At 42.1% G+C, this 27,916-nt stretch overlaps 1 protein-coding gene and 1 long non-coding RNA gene across 7 annotated transcripts in view; one reads left to right on the top strand and one right to left on the bottom strand.

Annotated features, from left to right (window-relative positions):
• Positions 1-27,593, bottom strand: part of CAST (calpastatin) — a 115,069-nt gene extending 87,476 nt beyond the window's left edge. The window contains exons 1-2 of one of the 6 annotated variants that reach the window (XM_069962946.1): positions 27,534-27,593; positions 3,415-3,500 (exon numbers count right to left, since the gene is read on the bottom strand). In XM_069962946.1, the coding sequence (XP_069819047.1) occupies positions 3,415-3,456 (42 nt within the window). In that variant the 5' untranslated portion in view covers positions 3,457-3,500; positions 27,534-27,593. Of the gene's footprint in view, positions 1-2,948; positions 3,060-3,414; positions 3,607-3,814; positions 3,870-10,686; positions 10,756-27,533 lie in introns of those variants that run through there. The other 5 variants (XM_069962944.1, XM_069962945.1, XM_069962948.1 and 2 more) reach the window with 5 other exon arrangements.
• On the top strand, positions 26-7,507 carry LOC138786164 (uncharacterized). The gene is made up of 3 exons (XR_011362190.1): positions 26-111; positions 1,378-1,518; positions 7,302-7,507. It is a non-coding gene; the product is annotated as an uncharacterized lncRNA (long non-coding RNA).
• Positions 27,594-27,916: the final 323 nt, after the last annotated feature.

The following is a 27,916-nucleotide window of genomic DNA, read 5'->3' as shown; positions in this document are numbered from 1 at the left end:
CACAGGTCCTGGTCTTTCTTTGTCTTCTGCGCACACCCTGCACTACAGTGAGCAGGCTGGACATCAAAACACTAGGCCTCTTTATCTCTCTGGGCCCCGCCACTTGCTCTGGTAAGTACGTGGCCCTACTGATCCCCACTCACCCATCATATAAGTGATGTACATAGTCCAGGATAAGTTTTTGGTCCAGTTACAGATGTATCGGTACCCATCAACTTTAGGCCATGATTTTGGCAGTCTTGCTATTGTACATGAATGAACGTGTTCCCAAAGGGAGTGTTTTGGGTAATAAGTGTATATTAGAGCACTACTCATCATATACTGTAAAATATAATATTCCCTATTAAGTAAAGTGGTACTTAACTTTGCGTATAACTTCAAATAGACTGACATAATGTTCTCTGCCTATACTGACAGGATATATACAGTACATTGTTTTATATGGACTATATCCCATACACAGTAAGCAGTCTAAATGGACAGTTATAAAGAATATTAAAAACAATTTGCCACTTATTTAATTATTGGTATCCTCATTGGTGTCTAGATAAACATTATTTTATCTATTATTATTATTTTATTATACATCCAGTGATAATCCATTGACTGAATTAGGGTTCTACTACCACAAAATGACCACAAATCATTATTGATCACTGCGCAAATGCTGCCAATGCTCCAGTATAACAACTGAGACAGCTAATCCTAAAAATGATCGGCCCTGGAGCCTCCATTGCAAGGTGGTCAGATGGAAACCTCTGCCTGCCCATAGCTGTACGGTTCTGTAACTCCTATGCATTAAAGTGAGCGCTGTCATTGGGGTTTAGTGATGGCGTGTGGGTTTTCTTTATAAGAAATATAAACAACATACTATAAATTACATGTACTAGACCTATTATTGACAACAAATTTAAAGGAGTTATCACAAAGACAACTCATGCTATGCTAGGCTCTATACAGAGGGGTATATGGACATAATGGAGGGGGGTTTGAGCTAGATTGAGGAGCTGCTCTGAAAGTCACCAATTTATTTGATGTGTATTTTTATGAAACTGCTTTTGTAAAGTGAAACTGGCTCAGTTGCCCCTAGCAACCATTTAGATTCCACTTTTCATTCCTCACAGATTCTTTGGAAAATGAAAGGTGGAATCTGATTGGTTGCTAGGGGCAACTAAGACAATTCTACTTTACACCATGTTTGATAAATCTCCCCCTTGATGTGTATTTTTATGTGTACTTATTATATTATGTGTGTGTGGTGTATGTATGTATATATATATATATATATATATATATATATATATATATACATATATATTTTTTTTTTTATGTGCATCTTTTTATTTATTTGTATCCTGTGCATTTTCCCACCGATAGTACTGGAGCTTATGTATCTAATGCGGAATCCCTCTGACAGACACTGTAAGACATAGTAAGAAAGAAGTCCAACAAGGAGCTGCCTTCATAAAATATTAAAAGAAAGTGACCCACAGGTTACATTATAAAGGAAGCAGGAATGTGAGTAGTATGCGGAGTTACCTTTTCCTTACCGCCGCCGCAGCATTAAAGTACACAGTTACACTAATACTGTAGATCTTATCTGCATGGTCACCTATACATTCACATAGGTATGTCAACATAACAAGGGAATGAGACTACAGATATGTGACAATAAGTCGCCATCATGGGTGTAGACATTTTTCTACAAAATTCCATTGACGAATTCTACAGCCAGCCTCTACCATCATGAACTGACTGATAACAGAGAATAATAGCTGCACTTAACTGTTAAGTAAAAAAAAAAAAAAAAAAAAAAGACAGTTTAGTATAAAAGTGATCATGCAGTTTTAAGAAGCTTCTGACAAGTCACAGATACATTGCGAGGGTACTATGCAATGTTATATTATAGGTGTGATATTATAGTCCTATTCATGCCCATGTTCTGCCTCACCAAGATTAGATCAGAGACCTCTAAACTACAAGCATAAGGGTCGATGCATCATAAAAGTGTACAGACCTCATTCATTCTATTGGTTTATGGGGTCCGCTCATGTACCCCTAAATTACAAAGACATCCTAGAAGAGAGCAGCATCCAGTGACGGACGGGCCAGAGGATATTCCGATGGGCCCCCAGCGCAGAACCTGCAGTAAAACTGACTGACATGTCATTTCTCACAGTTTTTTATTGGTGGACCCCAGGATAATTTCCTCTGGTGGGCCCCAGGTACCCCAGTCCGACACTGGCAGCATCCTAAAATTTCCTTCAGAATTCTGACATACCATTTAGAAGAACCAACTACTTCCTAAATGCCAGGTCAAAGTATCAGTGCCAATCTCCACTCCCAAAAACAGTAAACTGGAGAACCCCTTTCAGTCAGGGTTACTTGGTGTCATGTCTCACAGACAAAGAAATTGCATATTAGTTGTGTCACCCAAACATTTCTGCCACCTATTTACAACTGGGATCTGGCTGTATAAATGTAGCAAAATTACAGAAACGTTACAAAAGGTTACCATCGCACACACCAAAGTCATTGCTGGCAAAGTGGCAGGTGACTGTTTTGTGCAACTGTAGTGTCATGGTCACAACTACATAGACAATCATTAGATGTGATACATTGTGATCTTCAAAGTCCCCATATAGCTATAAAGAGAGTAAAGCCCTGCCCAAAACACAAAGCTGCCAGCTGCCTCCGCCAAGCAGGGTGCCAGTCACTAGAAAGATGTTGATATAGGGATTACAGCTGCGTACAGTGTATCACATAGAAATTGTTGCCTGGGAAGTTTTTAACCTCTGATAGGACAGACAGGCCCCCTGGGACAAGAAAGGAATTCAGGGAACTCCCTACAACAATGGAAGCAGAAGGGGACACCCAGTGGTGCCCTGCACAGAGCCTACCTGCTGCCAAGCACACACACACACACACACACACACACACGTACATACCGTAGCATACCACCAGCTTGCAAATGCCATAGTTAGAGTTCCTAGCTGCTCCTGAGATGAAGTTGTGTTAGTTGTGTGCAGGCACCTCTGGTAGAGGGGAGTGATGTGGGCAGAGCCCGGCCCTCTGCTTCATGACACAGAGTGGGTTGTGTTTTGGGGTTAACTCTAGTAAGGGAATGCAGACACCACCACACCCTGCAAGCATCTCCTCCTCACCCTCCCTCTCTCACATGTGTTAGGCTGCCTGCCAGGAGGCAGGGTGCACCTAGGAGAGGGACAGGTATATATACCGTATGTATGTGGGCATCAGTGGTGCCAGCTGGTGCCCAGCTACATGTAGTAACTATAGTTCTGGGGCTGCCCACCGCCTCCACTCTCTGACTCACTCTGTAAGCATGTACTTGCCCCCTGGCACAGCCCAGTAGGCCAGCTTCACCTGCAGTGCCCCCAGCAGGGCTGTACTTACCCCCTTGGCACCTCCAGTGGGCTTCTTTCCCTTGTGTGGCATGTCTGCACGGCTCCGTCTACTCCTCGCCTTTCTTGCACAGAGAACTGCAGCAAAACACAGAAAAAGTGAGATGTCAGGGACTTCCTAGTGCATGAAGCAGCTTTTCCTATCCACTCCGTCCGAGGCCCCTCCTTGTCTCGCTGCTGCCAAGGGGGCTGCCTGCCCAGGATCACTCTGCCTGTATATGTACACTGCCTTAGCATGCACTATTCTGCATCAGTAGGGGAAATCTCAACCAAACCGCAGCATAAACGGTGCATGTAAACCTGTCCTAGAGGGGGACAGAGGAGAGTGTCATTCTGTGTCTCCTAAGGGGTGTGAGAGTGTTGTGGGCTGCAGGCAGTGAGTGAGAGCAGACCTGTCAGACAGATGGGGCAGCATTCCTGGGAGGAAACATTCCTCAGTGGGACTGGCACTGCTGCTGCAGAGAGTCCTGTGCTGTCACTCTGCTGGCCTCCCTGTATACACAGCCTTGTCAAAGGTCACTACTATGGGGGTTATGTACATAATGCTAAACTAACATAGGTGTAGAGAGAGAGAGCTACACACCTGGTTATGAGATATGCTGTATATAACAACATAGTCACAGTCTCACTATATATATAGGGCTCTAGGGCAATGCTTACAGGTAGTAGTACTGCTGAATCAGCACAGTGGATAGATATGTTTAAAAGGAGTCCCCATACTATAGTTCACACCACTGATCCACAGGATAGTGATAATTGTCTGATCAGTGTTTGTGTGTATTTGGGGGGGTTCTGGTTATTGGGACCATGACACTAAAGAAGGTCTATTACCTCCAAGTGAATAAAGCAGCTGCATGCACACTTGTCTGCTGCTCTCATGACAGGGGAGAAAGAGACCCCCATTGTGATCAGTAGTAGTCCCAGTAGTTAGCCTCACTGATATACTTCTCACCAGAGGTGTAACTTGAAGCCCATGGGCCCCAGTGAAAAATCTGACAGAGGGTCCCTCATTTTTTGCAGAGATTCCTGCATATACATGCTGACATAAGTGAATGCACCCTAAAAGTCACACTTTCTATGATTAGTTAAATGTGCAGTGAGTATTCCAATAATAGACATTGCTTTTAGGATTTGTCACCAATGGGTGGCCAACAACTTGGACCTCTATTTACTTCAATGGGGCTGTGATGCAATATAGGATACAGCATCCTGCTCTGAGCAGTCCCATTTTAGAGGAAAACCAAAGGGGCTACAGTCCCCCCATTACTGGCGGTTGGCCCCCCGCTAAAAAAAATTAAGACAAACCTCCCAAGAAGGCCACCCCATTAAAAGGACCCCCCCCCCCCCAATCTAGACTGAATGTAGTCTATGGAAGCTGCCCTCTATAAGCAGGACACCCCCTTATCTGACCCCATTGATAAGACTATATGTGCTGCGAATCCTCTGGAGGCAGATCTGCACTTCATCCCATCACCAAACTGGAGCATGAAAAGGAGGAGACATACAAAGGACAGATTCTACCAGCATCATGAGTCATCACTGGAGCATAGAGAATAGGAGGGGGAGGAAGCATTTCCTGGATCATTGGATAGGAGGCAGGAGATTTGATGGAAAAGGGAGTATGCAACTCACATCATACTGAACAGGCAAAGGGAACTATGCTGGGGACTGAAAATAAGGGGGAAGCCAAGTCGGGGGCCAGGAGTGAGAGGAGTGACTTGCTAGCAGCCAGGAATGAGAAGTAGGGCCATATTCAGGGTCAGAAATGGGGACCAATAATAAGCAAGGAGCCATGCTAAAAAAAAAAAAAATTGTAAGAAGTAGAGTAACCATAATGGGGAACAGGAATAAAATGGGAATCTATACTGGGGAACATGAATGAGATGGAGAACCATGACAGGGGTCAGGAAACAGGAGCCATATATGGGACTAGAACTGAGATGGGGAACCATACTGGCAATCAGGAATAAACCAGAAAGCCATGTTGAGGACAAGAAATAAGATGATGAGCCATCTTGAGAACTAGAAATGAGATGGCGAGCCATGCCAGGGAATAATATCGACATGGTTGACCAGGCTGTAGACCGGGAATAAGATAAATAGCCTTGCTGGGGACTATGAATAACATGGAGAGCATTGCTGGAGACCATGAGTGATAGGGCCTACTGGACCAGTAATTCTACACAAGAGTGAAGAGATGATTTCTTGTGTCAATTGCATGTACTTATGTGCTATACAGCCTTGATTATTTCATTAGACACTTTAATCGGCATCCTGAATTCTTTCATTAAAAAGCACTTTTTTGGCACAAATATCAGTGGTTGGCTCCTAGAAGTTTCACTGTATCACAGAGATTTAACACTATTAATAATGATTTTGAAATGGGATTTTTTTTTTCTTTTTGTGCTCTGCTTCCACCTAGTGGACAATGTTAGAATAACAGCTGTTCCTCAGCATTTTTTTCTATCAAATTCTGCACAGCTTTCTCAAGCTACAGTGGAAGGTACAATGTTGGTATCATCACAAACCAAAGAAACAACATTTTGTACTTTATAATGAAGAAATTAGAAGTGTGTCAGAAAATGAAGAGCGCAAAAACATATTTCATTATTTTGCAATAGTTCAATTATGCTGTAAATCAATCTGCTAGGAGTAAATATTCATGCGTACATTCCATTCTCTGCTACACCCGCAGGTGGGGGCTACGGGTTACTTCAGGTGACATAAAAAGTGTTCAGAATGGGAATATAAAATTATACAAAAATTCTGAACTCCAAGACTGTGTGTATTCTACTATTCTAAACTATATCCCTAAAATGCTTAAGTGCCACTGCCACATGCTCTGAATGCAAACAAGGGGACCACGACCCAGGTGGGGTGGAGATATCAGAACTTTGGAGGCTGTTATGACAAATTTTACCAAATCCTAAAAGAATCCAATAAGTCTTCAGTTAAAGGGACTGTCCCCTCCAAAACATCCACTAAACGAAAGTTATCAGTAGAGTATACAACACTGATTCTATAGCTGCAATTTTTTTTTCTTTCAATGTTCCTGCATTCCTTTGCTTTAAGCCCACAAATGAAGGAGTATAACTAGTCCTCTCTATGCATCAATATGCCCAGTTTGTAGGTTTACAACAGTAAAATACAAAGGAGGAGTAGAAAATTACAGATTCGGAATGGCCATCCTTTATCTTTCGTACAGATGACTTTAGTTTAGGGTTTTTCAGGAGGGTGGGTTGGAGGTGACCTGTGTAGTCTGCTAGCTCCACCACCAAGTTTAGTGTCAGGATATAGCCAGGGTGAGTTGCCAAAGCAGGACCACAAGAGCTAAAGCAGGACAGCGTTTATCACAATTGCCAAGGCTTCTCTCTGAACTCAGGTTGTCAATCAAACCAGTCTAGGTGGGATACCTCAAGAGGATACCTCAAGTGTGACTGGACCATACAAAGTTCTGCATCACATAGGCCCCCAGTAACCCATTAAAGACAGCAGCTAATGTGAAGCCAGAGACAGATAATAGCCAGATATAGCTACAAACAAGAAAACACAGGTCAGTGCAGAATGAAGACCACAGTGATAACTAGCAACAGAAGAGCAGCAAAGGGAAGGGCTGATCTTTTCAGCTATTGCACCATATATATACGGTAAATGCTTTAAATGCAGAGCCTTTATGTTATTAATACAGCAGGTGAGCAAATTGCAGTAATCTACTACACCAGCAGGTGGCAACAGCAGATGCCTAAAACAAAGATACTCATTTGGGCTAGGCTATTTTTATTAATATTATTATTATTATTATTATTATTTATTTATTTATTTATTTATTTTCCATCTTGTTGGAACATATATGACCATGCTGAATCATTTTGTTTTCAGATTTATGGTTGTACCAAGCCTAAGAAAGAAACCTAACAATGAACTGACTGCCTTCTATGAAAGCTCACACAGTGCAAAACTTTTCATCAATGCCTTATGGACTTAAAAAGTGCCAATCCTTATTTAAAAAAATGTAAAAAAAATTCTCATGTCATAGTGACATTACAGAAGTTCATATTGGTGAAGGTCAAGGTGCTGAGGCCCAACTGATGGCTAAAATGAATGACCAGAAGCAAAGTGTTGTGTCCGTTCATTTCTACTCGAGAGTAGTGGTTCAAAAGTTATCAACACTGAGGGTGATATTTATGAATAGTCCGCCCGAGGCGTACACCAGGGAGAAGGTGCAGATTCACCCTCTCTCCCTGGCGTACACCTGCTGTTTGCCCCGCTCGCCTGATGGGCAGGCTGGGGGAGCTTGGGGGCGTGTGCCGAGGAAAAATAGGGGTGGGGACTTATATAAGACCACCGTACTTGTACGCCGGTCTTCATAAATCCCCCCCTGAAAGTTGCTTTGTGTCATGCTCATCTCTGTGTTCAGCACCATGGACAACACACTGAACATGGTAAATAGCTGTGCATCACAGGGAATAGTCCTGGTTGCTGTTGCATCTGTGTTCATAACTTTTGAACCACAAAAGATATTGATGTTATATGTCCATTGGAAAAACTTGCTCCGGAGCCAATATGGCTGCCTTTGAGATGATGGCTGTGTTCCAGACATAGCCTAAAAGATAGGCCCCTCACCTATTATTTGCTGGGATATTCAGATATGTCATTTCCCCTTTTATTTCTGGAAAAAAAATATGGTGCCCTGAGATTTGTTACTCACCCTGTATATTATAGTCACAATGCTAGCTCTACTGTACATACAGTTACAGTTTATTCCATCTGTTGTATAGAGCAGAACTTTGTACTTTTGGAGTAATGTGGCCAGACAGGTTTGATGAGCGGCTCTGCCACAATACTATTGTTATTTATTCTGCTTTAGGTTATTTAGTCACATTCTCTATTCTGACACTTAATCTTTAGAAGGGAAGACCTGTTACACAGGATAGTTATTGGTTCTCTGTTATTTTGGGCTTCTTGGAATAAACCTGTTTATGTAGATCCTCACTGATTCCTGTGAACCAATAGGAAAGTTTTACCACTGACAGGACCTTCTTGTCCAGTTCTTTGGTCTCCAGTTGGACACAGGAGAGAAGAGTTGAAGAAAAGTCAATAGTTCACCCCAAAAGTTTTCTTTCTAATGAACTGTGGCCAGAAAGTGCCAGAGTTTTGTAATTTACTTCTATAAAAAATTCTTAAGTATTCTGGTACTTATCAGCTGCTGTATGTCCTGTAGAAAGTGCTCTATTCTTTCCAGTCTGGCGAGCAGGAGAGGTTTTCTACAGGGATTTGCTAGTGCTCCGGACAATTCCTGACATGGACAGAGGTGGCAGCAGAGAGCACTGTGTCAGACTGGAAAGAATACACCACTTCCTGCAGGACATACAGCAGCTGGTAAGTACCGGAAGACTTGAGAATATTTAATAGAGGTAAATGACAAATCTCCGGCACTTTCTGGTGCCAGTTCTTTTGAAAGGAAAACATTTTGGTGAACTACCCCTTTAATGCATAGGATATGATGATACATTACCTAGAGGCATGGTAATGCCATGGCTTTGTTTTCCTCCCATGGCTGACAGTTCATAGGTTTATGCAGATTTAGACCTGATACCAGCACTTATTAATTCCTATTATATACACTGGGCTTATTCCATTTACATACTGCGATATATAGCAACATGAAAGTAAACAATTAAAGTTCCTTCTGAATGACAGCAAGCAGAGATCTTGAAAACCATGAAAGTACAGGACTGTGCCAATGTTTAAATTGGGTGTGTGGAAAAAAAAAGTATGAGGCCTCCATAAGGGAAGCATCTAACTGGCTTAAAACTTCTAATCAGCATCAGGACAACTACCCTAAACATCCAGCCAATGCCATTATAAGGTATACTCAGCGGCAGTCCTGGAAGTGATCATATGCTTGGAATATGGTTATTCTGTAACACCCGCCACAAGTGAGCAGGTGTAGGAAGTATTTTGGCAAAGACCAAGATAGTGCTAGATGAGTGCGTTAGAGTATCTTCAAGACATCAGGTTTTGCAAGGTGTTCACAGTATGCAGTGGGTAGTAACTAATGATAGTGCTCCAAAGAAGGACAATCAGTGGGCCAGTCATAGGGTCATGGGTGCCCAAGGCTTATTAATGTGTATGCTAAACGAGTCTAGCCTCTCTGGTCTCATTCCACAGAACTACTGTAACACAAATTGCTGAGAAAATTAAAGGGGTGCTCCAGCGAAAATCTTTTTCTTTCAAATCAGCTGGTTTCAGAAAGTTATATATATTTGTAATTTACTTCTATTTAAAAATCTCAAGTCTTTCCATATTTATCAGCTGCTGTATGCCCTGCAGGAAATGTTGTTTTCTTTTCAGTCTGACTCAGTGCTCTCTGTTGACATATCTGGCAGAGAAAGGAACTGTCCAGAGCAGTAGAGGTTTTCTATGGGAATTTGCTGCTGCTCTGGACAGTTCCTGTCTCAGACAGAGGTGGCAGCAAAGAGCACTATGTCTGACTGAAAAGAAAATAACATTTCTTGCAGGACATACAGCAGCTGATAAGTATGGAAAGACTTGAGACTTTTAAATAGAAGTAAATCACAAATCTATATAACTTTCTTAAAAAACTGAGAGTACCAGAGTACCCCTTTAAAATAACTACAAAATGAGTCAGTAATGTTCCTAAACCAGACATTGTTGCAATCAGGGAAAGGACTGTGCAGCTTATAGTCACTTTTGTGAAACTGCCTACCCAGCAGCTAGGGGGCGCCTCACTGTATTGTGATCTAGAGTATTGTATATATATTGTATTACAGTTTATGCATTTTATGTAACTTGTAACACAGTGGAACACATTACGTTTTTGCTGTTGATTACCATGATTGATGCCAGTACTAAGCTTCGGCAGGTTTTTCCCATCTCATGATAGGGCTTTACCTGTTCTAGCTCACTGCTAGTTTTGTAGGTGATATTAAAGCTACACCCTTTCTTTCTGACCCTATACCAGCATTAATGCAAAAGAAAACTGGTGCGATTGCATTGATAAGCCTTCTCCATTGTGCATACAACCTACTCCCAGGGAAACAGTTTGCAGCTTTTCAGTATGACACTTCACACTTTGAAAGCTAGAAGACAAGTGCATATCCTACAGGATGGTATACAGCACACATGCATATCAGAAACAATCAGCTATAAGAGCTTGGCATGGAATAAACAACAGCATTATATAAAAGCAATAAGGAAAACCATATTATGCAATATAAAAAAGTACAAATATCCTCCTTACCTTCTTCTTCTCAGAGCTAAGCTGGGAATGTGTTTCCTTGACTGCTAATCGCTATGTCTTACCATTGGCCAAGTGAAGGAATGAGTAAGATATGGGAGGAGCAGGCCCCTAGGCAAATATTTCGGAGCAGTCCCGAGCCAGGCATGTTGCAAAACATTACTGTACAGTGACTTCATGGAAGTGATACTTTTAAAGGGAAACTGTCACTAGGTGAACCAATGGGTAGAAATGGCAACTAGTGGCCCCCTCTGGCCACTCATCCCACCTACCCAAAGGAGTGGCCCATGTCCAACTGTTTTCAAGCTCCTTAACTGTTACTTTGAGAGGTTATATAGTGTTTGTAAGTTCAATAATAAGTTCTCCGCTACAACTCCACACATATAAAACTCACATACTCCTTGGGTTAAAGGGAACCCGTCACACTGAAAATGCAATCTAACTTGAATGCATCTTGTTATCGAGTTGGAGAAGCTGAGCAGATTGATATATAGTTTTATAGGAAAATTTCCAGGATAACTTAACATTTACCCACGTAAATCTCTGCTCATTCTGGGTCAAGAAGTCACATGGGCGGTCCTATTCATAGATTGACAGCTGTGTAATTGTGTAGGTAGAAAGAATTGTCAATCACTGAGTAGGACCACTCAATTGACTTCTTAAATCACAATATGTACAATAGACAAACGAGTAGCCCTAGTCATTGATTGATGGACTACATGTACACTTACACACAGAGAGCTGTCAATCTCTTAATAGGACCGCCCACATGACTACTTAGCCCAGAAAGAGCAGAGATTTACATGGGTAAATAACCCGCTATCCTGAAAGTTTTCCTACAAAACTTTATATCAATCTTCTCAGCTCCTCCTGTTCTATAACAAATAGCCTGCAGATTGGACATTATATTCGATGTGACAGGTTCCCTTTAAGGACTGGCTTCAGACATGCAAGGACCCTCACCCACAGAAAGACGGACGTTTGAATATGCACAAGAAGAAGAGTTCCGGCAACGTCCAATAAAATCCAAGGCCTATCGCTGGCTGAAACGCGTCTAGCACTTTGGAGAGCATGCAGTTTCTCTTGTAACCTGTTTTATGGACTAATAGAATAAAAATACTGGATTTTATCGGACGTTGCTGGAACGGCTCTTCTTGTGCATAGTGTAAGACCTACTCTAATTCAGCATTATTATGGTAGTTATTGGGTCATAGAAGAAGGGTAATTGGGGGAAGCTTGTCTTAACATTTATAAAAATGGATTGTGCTGCCATTAACACTTATTCCCTATCCAAAGGACCAAGCACTGGATGCAATGTCAAGGATTCCCAAAGCCCCTGCCTCAATGTATACGGCCATCCTAATAATTTTCTATGGGACTATAGAAGATAGCTGACTATACACTAGTGCTTGGGGCTATCTGCAGCTGCTACATAGATAATGAATGAATGAAAGAACGATACACATGCAAGATTGTCACTCCATTAATGCAGGTGCTTCAGGAACCCTTCATATTGTAAGAGGGCTGATGGTTTGTTACAGTGTATGAGTCTATAGCAGCCTAAACATGTCTCCTGATCTCAATGTTTGATCGATGGCTTTTACCTTATATATTTGTAATGAGCAAGACTAGTTTTTAATCTCCGGGTATGTGAATACAGACTGTAGCCCTTATGCAGAATATTAAATATTACCTATAGGATATGTTGACACATAGTATTTCTGTCAGTCTTTTTTCAACCAAAACCAGGAGCGGGTTGAAAACAAAGAAGGGCTGTGACCATTTAACTACTTTTCTTGGTTGGATTGACGTTTTTTTGGACGGCCATCATTTTGAGCTCGAATAACAGACATTACTTTGAAATAACAGATATTATTGTAACGGCAGGAATCGAGGATCCGCTGAGCCAACACTTGTAATGGCAAAAGCCGCACAAGGGAGCGGAGGCTGCTGTTTTTACTAGTGCCCACCACAAATTGGTTTGGACTTGCTTCGACAGGTGACCTCCGGGTTGCTGCCTCTGGCTTGGCTTGCTAGAAGCAGCGGGCAAGGTGCAGCTGGACACGCATAAGAAAGCCGGATTGCACAGTCACATACGGTAGGAACCACGGACAGGAATCACATAAAGCTGGGACCATTTACAAAGCATGCAGAGGCTCCAACAAGGAAGGCTAGTGCAGACCCCGGTTTATATGCACAAGCCTGCAGCCAATTAGAGGCGCACTGGCCCTTTAAATTGCACTGACCCGGCAGGGACGCACGTACTGGCGAGCGGGGAAGAAACCAGGAGCGCAGAGAGTTAAGGAGCATATGGCCTGTGGCGTCAAGAACCGAGGGGGAGCCGGGGGAGCTCAGGGAGCGGGTGCAGCCTGACAGTTATTTGAAGTAAAATGATGGCCGTCCAAAAAGGTGGCTGTCAAACTGCCTAAAAAAGACACATGGTCATGGCCAAGTTGTGCAAGACTGACAGAAATATTATGTGTGAACATAGTCATAAAGGACTCTGCTTTCTGGCTTCCATTCACATATTTCCTGGTAGTTTAGGTTTCCTCAGTACAGTTTCCATATTTCTTTTTTAAGTGGTCACAGTAGATTTAATTTTCCCTGTAACTGTATTCATCTCACTAGATCACTGAACTTACATCTTCTGTTAGAATACATTGTAGACAACCCCTGTATACTGTTTCTAAGTTGTGTTAAACTACTCTTACATCACAGTATTTGAGATCTGAGCAGAGCAGCAGTATAAAGCATGGAGAATGGAGCAAATAAGTGCTTAAATGGAACCGAGTGAAAAATTAACCAGTAATAAAATAATCAGCAAGAAAGCATTTATTATAAGTATATGCACTTTAAATGTGGGACGTATAAAACGCACTCTACATTTCGTTTCAGGGCTGCACATACAGCGTCTGCCTGTCTTCCCCATAGTATAAGAGATGGACAGCTGTCTGATCTGTACCTTTTTTAGCAAGTTTATTCCCCTGAGTTTCTTTAGTGCTCTTAAATGGATAGAAAAATCAATCAAATAGAATAATTGTTTCCGTATACTGAATAAATGATCATTTGGTTCTGCTTATAAAGCAGCAGAGATCAGCTATCCATGCTGCTAACTTCAGGAATGACAAGGGTCTTCCCATCACAATCCCTTATAACATACCAATGGGAAAACCTGATCCCCTGTATTTATAGGAAACAGACTCACCAAAATGCCCAAACTATAGTGAGTGTAAAGCACTGCTCACTGCTGTGTGCTGATGTATTATTTATGCATAGAAATAAAGGGTTGGACCACAGAGACGTGCTCCTGCTTGACATCCATGGATATTTGCCACAGTGATGCAAGAATCTGTCATGAACTTTTGCTGGCAATGCATAAAGTAAAATAAATCTTCTAGTAAGTCGTGCTAAATATGTGTGGTCATATGGAGGAATAGCCGTGAATCTGTTCTGAGCGTGAATGTGGTGGTCACAAAAATGAATGAACTCTGGACTATAACTTTGCAAAGAAAAAAGAATTATACACCAGTGGTGCCTTGGATTACAAGCATAATTCGTTCCGGGGACTGTGCTTGTAATCCAAATCTACGCTTAAACCAAAGCAAATTTTCCCATAAGAAATCATTGACATGCAGACAATTGGTTCCACACCCCAAAAATAATCATTTTGTATTCTAAATAACATGTAGAACAGATGAAACAAACATTTAGAAACAGCTGGATATGTGATATTATAAGCTACTGTACAGTATAGCAGTCAGCATGTGGAGTATAATGTATAGTAAGGGCAAAAAACAGCCGCAGTTTGTAGATACAGGATGGAACTGCAGATCCCCATAATGTGTGTAGTAGTGTAGTACAACAGGCTAGAACTGAGAAGCAGGGCTGCTGTCAGAGGTCTGTGTGGTCACATGACAACAATGGGGAAGGGGGTGTTCAGCATGGACCAATCAGGTAGTGAGAATCACAGAGCTGTGCAGAAGGACAGTGACAGAAACTTTTCTATACAGCAGTGGAAATGGCTGAGTGTAAGTGCAGGCACATTATAGCAGCAGTGTGTATAGCTGAGTGTGAGTGCAGGCACATAATAGCAGCAGAGTGTAAAGCTGAGGGAAGTTTGTGCACTTACTATACATTATACTCCACATGCTGACTAATATTCTGTACAGTAACTTATAACAAGAAATATTCACTTGTTTCTAAATGTTTGTTTCATTTTATTTACATGTTATTCAGAGGGTGGAAACTATTTGTCTGTATTTCAATGATTTCTTATGGGAAAATTTGCTTTGGTTTGATTTGGATTACAAGCTCGTAATGCAAGGCACAACTATACTTCTAGCATAACATAACCAAAGAGTGCATATTCAAAAACTCCACCCTCTACGCCTTTCAATTGCTGGGGGACACTAAACAAACCACAAAAAAAAAAAAAACGTTTGTCACGTTAGACAGTCATGTTAAAACGTTTGTTCAGTATTCAAACCCTGAGCAATCTTGAGGTACCAGTGGAAGAAGCACATGGTAGCAAGATTCACTTTCTGGCTGGCCACAAACTCCATCTAGCTGCACTGAGTGGTCTCAATTATAAATCTATAGAGGTTGCTGCCAGCCAGGACATGAAACTCTCTACCTTTCACTTCTCCCACCGATGATCTAGAGATTGGTTGTGGTCTGAACACTCAGACCCTAAGTGAGCCGTTGTATAAGTGAAGGCCAGACTACTGCCGTTGTTTAATGCACTGTGTGAAAACAACATCCGTTGTTCCGTTAGCTTCAATACATTTCACTTCAGTATGATAAGATCGGCCAATGTTTTAATGGAAAACAACAGCAATTTTGTTTAAAAAATAGTATGTTCTATGAACACAGCCTGTAGCCTGCAGTCTGGCCAACATGAAAACACAAAAAATTTGGCTGTAGGCAGGGGCCTGTCCCTGGGCGCCTGCAGCATTAGCTTGCTGCTCCCTGATTCCCGCTGGCTTCCTGGATCAATGAAAGAGGTGGGGCACCGTTGCAGTCACTGACTGACTGAGTGGGCCATCCATCAACTAGGTTTGGAAGTTTACCCCGAGTTTCCAGGGGTGGTCATGGAGCCTGTAACGCAGTGCTCCGAGGGCAGGTAAGTAGCGCTTCTTTATTATGTTCTTCCTGCCCCTGCCTGCAGCCAAATTTTTATTTTATTTAGAGTTTCCATTTAAGCCTGTTTTCTGAGGGACTTTATAGGTAGTCTGTGAAGGTTGTGAAGGTGACGGAGACTCCATACTATGGATATTTTACAAGAACTAAAACTGTAAAAATTGCAATATTACAAAGGAGTCTGTACTGATGTGAAGAGCAGAACATTTTGTCAAGAATAAAGGCTATGTTCACACAATGTACTGTAGAATGAAGATAAAATATGTCCGTAATTCTGAGGTTAAAAATATGCCCATGTTTTCAATCTAATAATGTGCTCCATTGAAGTCAATGGGAAATTGGCCGTCATAGCACATACCCTATAGAACCATAATTGTTTACAGCCATCAGATAATAAAAATGCTAATTATTTACTGTTTTTGTAAAATACAGCAATTTTTTTTTCATCTTTTGTTCACATGTCAGTCAGAAACTGTGCAAATCTTTCCATTAGGGTGGGTTTACACAAAACGGAATTGCAGCGGATTTCACACTGCGAGTTTGCAGTGAAATCCTCTGCGATTTCCGGACTATCATTTTGAATAGGATTACATCCTCACAGCGAAATTTTCATCCCGTTGTATGTAAACGCCAACCCCTTAACCCGCGGTGGCCTGGTGAATGCTTTACTGGTCCATGCTCTGGCTTGCTTCTGTGGCTCCCGGCATCCTTACGTCCTGCTCAGCCAATCAGTGCACTGTCCTGCTGCAACCACTGATTGGCTGAGCATTGACTGAGAAGTAGGACGGAGAGGAACAGGTAATGTATGCACTGGGCCGCCTTGGGTTAAGGCGCGCTGCATTTACATACTCACAATGGGATGAAAATTCCGCTGCCAGTATGTTATCCTATTCAAACCGACAGTACAGTATCACAGTGGATGTCGCTGTGAAATCCGCTGCAATTCTGTTACTTGTAAACCCAATCATCCTGATTTTGGCTACAAATACTGACCAAAATACTGACAGAAATATTAATCAAAACACAATGTGTGAACATAATAGTATTATAATATAATTAGTAATATAATTTTTGCTTTATGGCTATTTTCTAACAGCGTCTTTTTTTGGCTGTTTGAGGTCAAATAGCAGCCGTTACTTCATAATGATTAATTCATTAATTGTACAAATAACATTATTAGTATGAAATACTGGCCATTATTTGGCCTCATATGGACAAAAAAAAGCCTATGAATGAATACTTTAAAGTATAACTGTCATTTCAGAGTGATATTTATGGTTTCCAGAAAAATCACTCTGAAATGACAGTTATACTTTACAGTACAAGCAATTTTAAGAAACTCTGTAATAGGTTTTATTTACCAAAAGAGTTTCCTTCTGTACTGAAAAAGTTGTTTTCCTAGGTCCTCCCTGACTTCAGAAGAAGCAGGATTTCTGTGTCCATTATGCTCTATGGAGAAGGGAGGGGCTGAGAGTAGTGAGTGAGCATGGAGGAGTCCTGCACAGCACAACACCCTGCAATCTCCTCTCAGCAAGTTTCTAGATAAGCACTGACCTTTCTGACCTCCAGCATTTTAGGTGCCCAGACAGTCTAACCAGTCAAACAGCTGAACTTCATGTGTCTTCTTCCTGCTCACTCCCTCTCCCTCGGCCCCTCCCCCCTCCATAGGATATAATGGACACAGCAGAACCTGTCTTCACTGGCTTCTCTGTATTGAAGATGGAGTTGCCTGATAATAAACAGATAAGAATTAAGATGGTTGGTTTGGAAACTGCTTTTTGAGTACAGAAAGAGGCTTTTCTGCCTAATAAAACCTATTACAGAGTTTATTAAAATTGCTTGTACTATTGACAAGTTACACTTTAACCTATTGTAATTTGTTGTACATTGCTCCAAAATGGATAGAAATTCTGAAGCATGGTAGCTGTGGATGATCAAATGACAAGATGATATCTTAACATTTTGAGTTTGCAAAGCTATCAGGAAATACTGGAAGATCCACTTTGTAAACTGACAAACACTGCACAATCCAGATTTTGTAGAACTTAGCTTAGTTTAACATTTAAAAAAACATTAATATTAAACACATTTTCAACACTGGAAGGTTTACGGTGTGGATCCAACCCCCAAAAAAGAAAGAGAGGAGGACAGTATATGTGCAAATAACTTTCTCAGGTAAAAGACTGACAATTGAGCATTTTTACATCTTAAAATTAGTTTCCTATTGGCTTTAATAAAGAGCATTATAATATAGAAAATGCAGCGATATTTTTACCTCAAAATTACGGCCATATTTTACCATTATTTTATTGTGTGTGAACATAGCTTTATGCAGTATATCACATGAATTTTTCTAGGCTATGTTCACATAATGTTTTTTGACTACCTCAGTAGTGTTCCCCATGCAGCGAACCCCCCTCCAATAGGTAGTCTCCCTGATAGGTAGCATCCCGTCTAAGTAGTACCCCATATACAGTACCTAATCCCCCTTGTAGGTAGTCTGCTCAGTATGTAGTATTCCCCATATCTAACAACCCCTTCCCCAGCAGGTGTCTCCTCCTCCTGGCAGATAGCCTACCTAGTATGTAGTATCCCCCAAAGTACTTGGACCTCAATGTAGGTAGTTGCCCTGTCAAGTCACCACAGCCCTTCCTTCCCAGTAGATAGCCCCCCCCCCCCCCAAAAAAAAGAAAAGAAAGCATGACCCCTGTGTAAAAAAAAAAAATACACACACACACATACTCCCCTGGCTTGTTGTATCATTTGGCGTCTCCTTCTTCTCCCTGCTCTGTGAGAGAGCATACGTGAGAAAGGACGCGTTTCTGCCTATGGCCTTCATCAGCCATAGGCCGAAATGTGTCCTCTCTCATGTGCCTACTTGAATCACTTTAATAAAAGAAGCCTAATCTACTTTGTCAGTGCCGGGATTTATCTACTATACTGTCTGGGATTCCTTCCTACCACAAGCACCACACATCGGATAGAGTGCCGTGTTCTGCCTAACCAGAGTAAAAGCAGTTATGAGTACAGATGCTGCTGTAAGGAGCAAAACACCTGGCACAATGATGTTCTGCTTCTGCTTTTCAAATATTGGTATCTTGAGGATTACAGCTGAGTTTTTAATAAAATGGTCAACGAAGGGTGTCTTTAGTTGAATAAAAAATATTTTTGTGTATTGTCTTTTTTCTTTACTTTACATATTTAGTAGGCTAACACCAAGCCGAGCTTAGTGTTAGCTGGGAAAATGGCTAACACTCCCCCCCGCCATTAATACCCCAGTACCCACCGCCACTGGGGTACTGGGAAAAGACAGTAGTCCCGGAGCATCAAAAATTGGCACTCCTGGATTTGACAGTGACAGGCTGATATTATTAGGTCGGAGATGGCCAAAATAAATGCCCCTTCTATTCCTGGTACTACAAGGCTGTTCCTGTTTGTTGTTTTTTTTTTTTACCTGGTTGAGTATGGTAATGAGGAAGAACCTAAACATTTTTTTAATTATTTATTTACAAAACAAAGTGTCTATGGTTCCCCTCTTCCCACCAGAGTGGGAGGGGCCTAGTAGTACCAGCCTATAACCATCTAGTCCAGGAGCACCATTTTTTGCTTTTCCAGGACTACTGGTACCTGGCTCTTCCCAGTACCCCTGTAGCTTTGGGTACTGGAGTAATAATGTGGGGTTAGTTTTAGCCATTTTACCAGCTAACACTAAGCCCCGGCTTAGTACTAGATGATGTCTATTAGATAGCTTACACTACTAAGACTGTAAAGAAAAAAAGACAATACACAATTGAAAAATATTTTTTATTCAAATAAAAACACTCCCACACCCCTCACTATCAACGTACTCCACTGAATCTGACAAATGCAGGAGCAGAACACCCATTATTGTGACAGGTGTTCTGCTCCATACAGTATTCAGCATCTGTACAGACAGCTACTACAGTTTGGCACGCAAGGGGTTATGTGAACATGCATTGCATCCCACTTAACCCTTTGGGTGCCATACAGAACAGTCTGGCCCCCAGGGGGTTAAGTGAGGATGCATAGCATCCCCACTTAACCCCCTGATGGGCCAGCCTGATCTTGTACTGCACCCATGCCAGCAAGGAAGGGGATCTTCAAACTCACCATCAGATGTTGTATTCACCAGATCCTGCACACTGAGCTTAAAGGGGAACTCCAGGTAGAGGTAAAAAAAAAATAACCTTTTGCAGAAGAAAATAGCATTACTTATCTATCTATCCCAGTTTTGAAACTACCAAAAATCCATTTGTTATGGGGGGTTTTGTTCTGTATTGTGTGGCTGTACTTCCTGATTGAGCAGTTGTACATAGTACTACAGGTTACAGAATGCAACGCTTTCCCTCAGCTGTTCATCACAGTCCTCCACCCTGCCCATTCCCCACCCAAATCTGTTGCAGAACATCTAGGCTGTGTGCACACGTTGCAGTTTCATTGTGCTACTGAATTATTTGCAGTACTTTATCATGTCATTGTGGATCCACCCACACAGCACACTGTATTCTCTACCTGTAACACCATACAGCACACTGTATTCTCTACCTGTAACACCACACAGCACGCTGTATTCTCTACCTGTAACACCACACAGTACACTGTATTCTCGACCTATAACACCACACAGCACGCTGTATTCTCTACCTGTAACACTACACAGCACACTGTATTCTCTACCTGTAACGCGACACAGCACACTGTATTCTCTACCTGTAACACCACACAACACGCTGTATTCTCTACCTGTAACACCACACAGCACGCTGTATTCTCTACCTGTAACATCACACAGCATGCTGTATTCTCTACCTGTAACATCTCACAGCATGCTGTATTCTCTACCTGTAACACCACAAAGCATGCTGTATTCTCTACCTGTAACACCACACAGCACACTGTATTCTCTACCTGTAACATCACACAGCACGCTGTATTCTCTACCTGTAACACCACACAGCATGCTGTATTCTCTACCTGTAACACCACACAGCATGCTGTATTCTCTACCTGTAACACCACACAGCACACTGTATTCTCTACCTGTAACACCACACAGCACACTGTATTCTCTACCTGTAACATCACACAGCACGCTGTATTCTCTACCTGTAACACCACACAGCACGCTGTATTCTTGACCTATAACACCACACAGCACACTGTATTCTCTACCTGTAACACCTCACAGCACACTGTATTCTCTATCTATAACACCACACAGCACGCTGTATTCTCTACCTGCAACACCACACAGCACGCTGTATTCTCTACCTGTAACACCACACAGCATGCTGTACTCTCTACCTGTAACGCTGATATTGGAATAAAGTAAGGAACTATTTGAATTTTTTGCCCATCTCCATGCACATATTATAATCAAGCATCTTTTATCTTTGAGGTTGAGCCCCACAATAAGGACTTTATCCGATATTATCTTACATGAGATATACTGTCTATGCCTCGTTGTTTGTCCAGGTGGGATTGGCAGTGCCGGCTCTGATCCTCTGTGCCATTTATCATCATTTAATTCTGTTACTGCATCATTTTTGTGAAGACGCTGCAGTACTGCAAAGACGCTCCAACATGTGTGCACATAGCCCTAATTTCACTGCAGACTTTTGCACAATCAGTAAAGTTGCAGCACCTGCTTCTGGCTGGTCAGAGATGGGGAATCACTCAGGAGATTGGGGGATCCAGCCAAACCTCCTGTGACATCACGCCCTGCCCCCTCTCTGCATCAGATTTGTCTCCTAAGGGGGTGGGGGGGGGGGGGGGGAGAGCAAAGAGAGCAGGAGACAATATGGATCAGCACAGATGCTATTTTCTTCACTTCCTGGATGTCAATCAGCTACCAGTGTGGCAATACATTGTATAGACACATCTATATAACTTTTAATATACTTTTAATCGAAAACAAGTTTTTCTTATCTGGAGTTCCCCTTTAATGTGTGCTGACTTTAAAGACTGCAGGAGAGCCAATGCAGCTCACAATAATCTCAGTGTGAAAGGTCTGGGACCTCCCCAGGCAAAGAAGAGGGTCATTTGACCCCTAGCTTTCTGGCATGGGTGCGTTCGGTTAGACATTCGAACCCGAACATGGAGTTCAGTGATGAAGTCTGTGTTTGAGTTCGAATGCTGACCCGAAAATGCCAAAGTACACAAAAATACAAATTGCACAAAAACTATAAAACACCAAAATAGAACACTTTCTTAAAAAAGAGTCAAGATTATTGTTTTTCTTGAGTCCAGAAAAACCTTTTAGGGTGCCTTCACACCTACCGGATCCACAGCGGATCTCACTTCTGCGGATTCGAAGCGAGAACCGCTGCGGATCTGGTATCAATTCACCCCTATGATAGCACATATTCGCAGTGGGATTAACATCCCGGTGTGAATATGTGCTTTAACTCCCTGGTGCCCGCAGCCCCGCCAATGCATCCTCCATCCTCGGTGGCGGCACATCCCCCATCCCCGGCCACATCCCCCCATCAGCCCATCTCAGGTCCGCCGCCGCGAGCATATGTTACCTGCTCGGCGGCGCGGCTGCAGTGAGGCTCCCGGCTCCGGTCCCGCTCAGCTGATCTGAGCGGGACCAGGCTGGGGGTGGGCTGATGGGGGCATGTGGCCGGGATGGGGGGATGCGACGGCGGGGCTGCGGGCACCAGGGAGTTAAAGCTCATATTCACAGCGGGATGTGAATCCCGCTGCGAATATGTGCTATCATAGGGGTGAATTGATACCAGTTCCGCAGCGGTTCTCGTTTCGAATCCACAGAAGTGAGATCCGCTGTGGATCCGGTAGGTGTGAAGGCACCCTTAGAAAAATGATGTGTAAAGCCACCCTCAACCACATCACTGGATCCTGACTGGATTTTACTGTGTTTATATTGCCGGCAATACAAGATCAGGAAAGTCATCCTGTGTTCTTCACTACAATACACTGAGGTCTTGTTAATGGCAATGGTCATTGTGATGACACAAATGAGGCAATGACATGTTATTATGCTTCATTTTTGTTACTTTATTCGCACATCTGTTTTTTTTTTTGGGGGGGGGGGGTATTATGTTTTATATTTAAAGTGTCACTGTTGTTAGTCACTGTTGTTATAACTTTCAAAATCTAAATCAACAGTAGATGTGATATAAAGCAAGTTTGCAATATACAGTCATTACTATTTTTTTGTTGTTATCATGCTGTAAAACTAAGCTGATCTTACCAGAAATCCAGGTCCAGTCTCCTGCAGACAGATTGTCTGACTTGTGCTGGTTGAAAAAAAACAAACTAAACACAGGAATTCTGGCCAATACAGAGAGTCACTGCTCAATTTGTCCGACAATCACATGACTGCCTTCTCTCTGTGAGCACTCAGATGGGCTGGGAAACACAGGACTTCCTGTTTTCTGACTGTTTCCTGTTTTTTTGAGAAAAAAATTTAGTCAGAAAACAGGAAGTGTCGTGTTCTCCATGATAACTAACAAATAATAATGAATGTAAATTTCAGACTTGCTTTATATCACATCTACTGTTGATTTAGATTTTGAAAGTTATAATGACAGTGAAACTTTAAATGCAAAAAACTTTAAAGCACAACTGTCTCCTAGAAAAAAAACTTTTGACATGTCCTAAGGCAGTAATTTCAATCTTCAAGAATCAGGTCATGATTTGAGGATTTCGTATACATGCAACACCTGTTGTGATACCTGCACTATGATATCACTTGTTAAATACTAGGGAACTCCTCAAAGTCTGACCTGTTGATGGTGCTTGAGGAATGAAGGACTGGCCTCTATATGCAGGGGTGTAGCTTAAATTCATGGGGCCCCATGAATCCTGTACAAAGTGTTGGGGGGGGGGGGGGTGTTTGGGGGTGCTGGTAAGCTATCAGGTAAGTGCCAGTGCAGGAGGGGTCGCCCCTTATTACCATGAAAGCAGGCCACGCTCTGCTGGGAAGAGGGGGCCCTGTCCCACGGGTCCCATAGCAGCTGCGTGGTTTGCCTCCATGGTAGCTACGCCATTGTCTATACAGGCAGCAGCGGAGTAAGGTTTTCAGCATTCTAATATGTTATCACAATTCTCAGTCCCAATACTTCCAGTTCTGTGTCTCTGCCAACATGGTTCAATACACACATGATTGGGGAAAGCCATGTTTCTGGGGGTTTGTGCATAATTTCTACTAACATTTTAGCACAGATGCAAAAATGGAGAGTTGGGCAGTGATGGTGGTCATAGCACCCTTTTAGAGCCCTGGACAACAGGCATTATTGTAATTTATATAAACTCCTGATATGTTGCACAGACATGGCAAAAATTAGGATCGGTCGGGGTCTCAGTGCATTATAAGTCTATAGAGACTGTCTATGACAATGATTTAGATGGGTGGCTGCCCAGAAAGTGAAGCGAGCTGCCTCATGCCTCTACCAGCTATAACTAAGGAGGTTACGTTTAGGTTAGCTTTGAGGTGTATACCCTATGTCAATTCAGCAAAAGACACTATTTGGAGAGTTGCTGAATATAGATGGAATCAATAAGCTTTGTTAGGACTTGTCATAACGTGTATATACTGTAGTTACCTTAAATCACTGCTGTATTAGACTCATAACATCAGGTAATAATAAAAAAAATTAGTTTTTCTGTCACTCACCCTAAACATACAAACATTCTGTACAAGGTTTTATAGAATGGAGAGGGTGTGGACGGGCTGGTTACAGGTGAAGAATATCTGCATTGTCAGATAAGTGTGTGACTCATAGACGGAAAGCTTCACTGCCTTCTAAATATTTACTTGTCAAGGCTATAGATTCTGAGAGGTGAAAGTATTGCAGTGATATTATTGGCCTATTTTATATATAGAAGCATAGGGCCTCATTTACTTTATGTATTTATTGTATTTATATGTGGGCTTTATTGCACTTTTTACAGGAATTTCTTATGGCGTTTTCTCAATGTTCCATACATTTTTGCTGGCTTTTTTCATTCTGTAGAGAAGCCTGGTGGTGGTGGTGGTGGGGGACCTGGAAAAAATATACATAGAAATATGCCGCTGCCCCAAAGATGCCATAAAACCACCATCATGTTTTACATGTAGAGCGTTTTTTTGTGTCACTTCAATAAACTCTTTATTTGTCTCTAGACTTTGATGACAGTTTTTGGCAAACAAATGACATAATAAGTTTCACAAAAAATGTTGTTTGTCAACCCGCACAAACTGGGTCAGTAAGATTATTGACAACTATAATCCACAGTGACGTGTTAATCCCTTGGACTCTGCGGGTCAGCTCCCTGGGTGTATATACTGTACGTCACAAATCATTAGGCGTCATTCTAAGGGCCCTATTACACCGAACGATTATTGGCCATACTTGGGCGATTACCATACGTTCCAGCTTCATGTAATAGGAGCGGCAGTGGCTCTCTTCGATGGGCAGTCTCTTCTATGGATTGTCCGGGCAGCCCCTCTCGCAGCTCCCCGTGCTCCCCTCCCCAACTCGCAGGGAATGAGAAGGAAGCAAGCGAAATATGGTCCTTAGTGGGCCACAGTAATTTTTTTTTATTAAGCACACTATTAGGCTACGTTCACATGTAGCAAAACTAGTGGAATTCCGCGGCGGAATTGTCCGCCGATGAATGCCGTTAGCCTCCCACTCACAATGGGAGTTAATGGGAGGCGCGCGCTGCTGCTCCCCCCGCGCTGAAGAATGAACATGTTCATTCTTCAGCGCAGTGAGACGCTGTGAGAACAGCAGCTCCCGCCTCCCATAGACTCCCATTATGAGAGGGAGGCTAATGGCATTCAGCAGCGGACAATTCCGCTGCGGAATTCCGCTAGTTTTGCTACGTGTGAACGTAGCCTTAGGGGTGCTATTGTCTGCCTTGGGTGTGCCTCACTTGTATTGTATCACCTAATTCTGATTGGCTGGGCATCATACAGAGGGAGGTAGTATTCATAGAAGGGTGACAGGCTCCAGAAAGTGTGCTGTGAAACCACATGAGATGCTGGGGGTCCTAAATGTTTATGCCAAGTTGGGGCTGTGAAATACTTAGGAGGTATGTGTGCATTCAATGCTTTCATATCAACAATTGCACAGACTTTCTGCAAACAAGAGCTATGGAGGTTATCAATGATTACATTAAAGTATACATCTTATTACAGTCCATAGCTCTCTATACGTGTAAATATTGTAATGCAGTAGGGTTAGACCGTCTGTTTTCTGTTCTACATGGCACTCTGTGGTTGGGTTCTCACATGGTATTTTACTCAGTATATGATCCTTATTTTGATAAGAATATTTACCAAAATCTAACATGGAACTGGAAAAAAATATCATGGAAAGATGTTGGATGCACTCCTAGTTTTGGTAGAAATAGACAGAACAGACACTAAGGAAGTAAGTATTGATTTCCAAATCTGTAAGTAAGAGGTGCAATTAGAGATGAGCGAACCTGGAGCATGCTCGAGTCGATCCGAACCCGAACTTTCGGCATTTGATTAGCGGTGGCTGCTGAAGTTGGATAAAGCCCTAAGGCTATGTGGAAAACATGGATACAGCCATTGACTATATCCATGTTTTCCAGACAAACTTAGAGCTTTATCCAAGTTCGGCAGCCCCAGCTAATCAAATGCCGAACGTTCGGGTTCAGATGGACTCGAACCCGAACCCGGTTCGCTTATCTCTAGGTGCAATCTATAGGTATGTGCACACTATGGAATCCCAGTGGATCAGGCGTCTTGGATTCCGCAGCTCGTTCCCGCTCACAGATGCACGCATCTCCGCTGGTCCACTAGGCTCCATTTTATGGTTTGCCAGATTCCGCCTTCCACCTGAAGAATGAACCCGCAAGCATCACACAACATCTTTTTTTGGGCGTTTGACAGCTGTTTTTTTTGGACATCCGTCAATTTGAGCCTAAATAATGTCTGTTATTTTCAAATAACATCCGTTATTTGAGCTTGAAGTGACATCTGTGCAAAAAGATGGCCATCAAACACCCCTCAAAAAAAGAGGTGGTTTCATATACTGTGCATATGCGCCTATTATATTTATGAACCAGTATTCGATGGGCAAATTTCCATAATCCGAGATTTGCACCCAATTTATCATTTGCAGCTTTTTAAAAAGCCTCACAAACTGGTTTAGGCCTACGTCTGGTCAGTACCAGTTGACTTTGTTTACGCAATATTTTGCGAACATTCTGAGAATATTCTATTCACAAATTTATGAATAATTTGTTAAATTAGTCCTATCTCTGGTATTATAAGATGGTATTGTTGAAGTAAAAGATATTACTACGATAAAGGAACAGGATAAACTCTGCACCACATGGGTACATACAAGTGATACTTTCACGATGTGTTCTAAGGGTTTGTCCTGGCAGGCAATGCCACTTTTATTATTTAGAATGATAAACTGACATTACACAACATAGTAGTAATGACCATGCATAATAAAGGTTAGTTTAAATAGAGACACACAGTGAACATATCAAAGTTGTAGCAGAGCTGAATTTGTAATTTTACTACTTTTCTATGGTAATAACATAATAGGCTTTCCTGCAGTCCTCTAGTAACAAGAATGGTTTGGCAAACTCAACTCTGCTACATTTACCAAACTAGCCTCTGCTACACATGAAATACACTTAATACCCAATCATAATCTTGATTTTAGTAAAATATGCCTAAATTCTTCACTTACTTTGCAGTCTCTGGGTTGTCCTGTTCTGTTGAAGCTCTATGATTAGAATGTACTGCACAGTAATCCACCTAGAGATGCATTATTCATTTATGATGTAGAGAGAGCTTCTGGAAGGCTGCTTATTTTTATCCAGCCAGGCTGTTTGCTTCACTGCTTTGCAGAATGCAGGAAGCTTTTCAACAGTGCATAGCTTTAATACTTTATAGATTAGCCCTGAATGTAGTCAAGGATTACCATTCCCTGCTGATAGCTTTTTCATATGTACAGTGGTAAGACATTGCAATTGTACTGGATTATCATTTTATACTGTGCAAAAGAGAAGAGAGACCCTGCACCGATAAGTAAGAAAGTGACGCGTTTCAGGTACACATACAGCCTATGGC

This window comes from Dendropsophus ebraccatus, chromosome 3, assembly GCF_027789765.1.
Source record: "Dendropsophus ebraccatus isolate aDenEbr1 chromosome 3, aDenEbr1.pat, whole genome shotgun sequence".
Taxonomy (NCBI): Eukaryota; Metazoa; Chordata; class Amphibia; order Anura; family Hylidae; genus Dendropsophus; species Dendropsophus ebraccatus.
The sequence above is the reverse complement of the archived record's forward strand: the minus strand, read 5'-3'. Positions and strand labels throughout refer to the sequence as shown.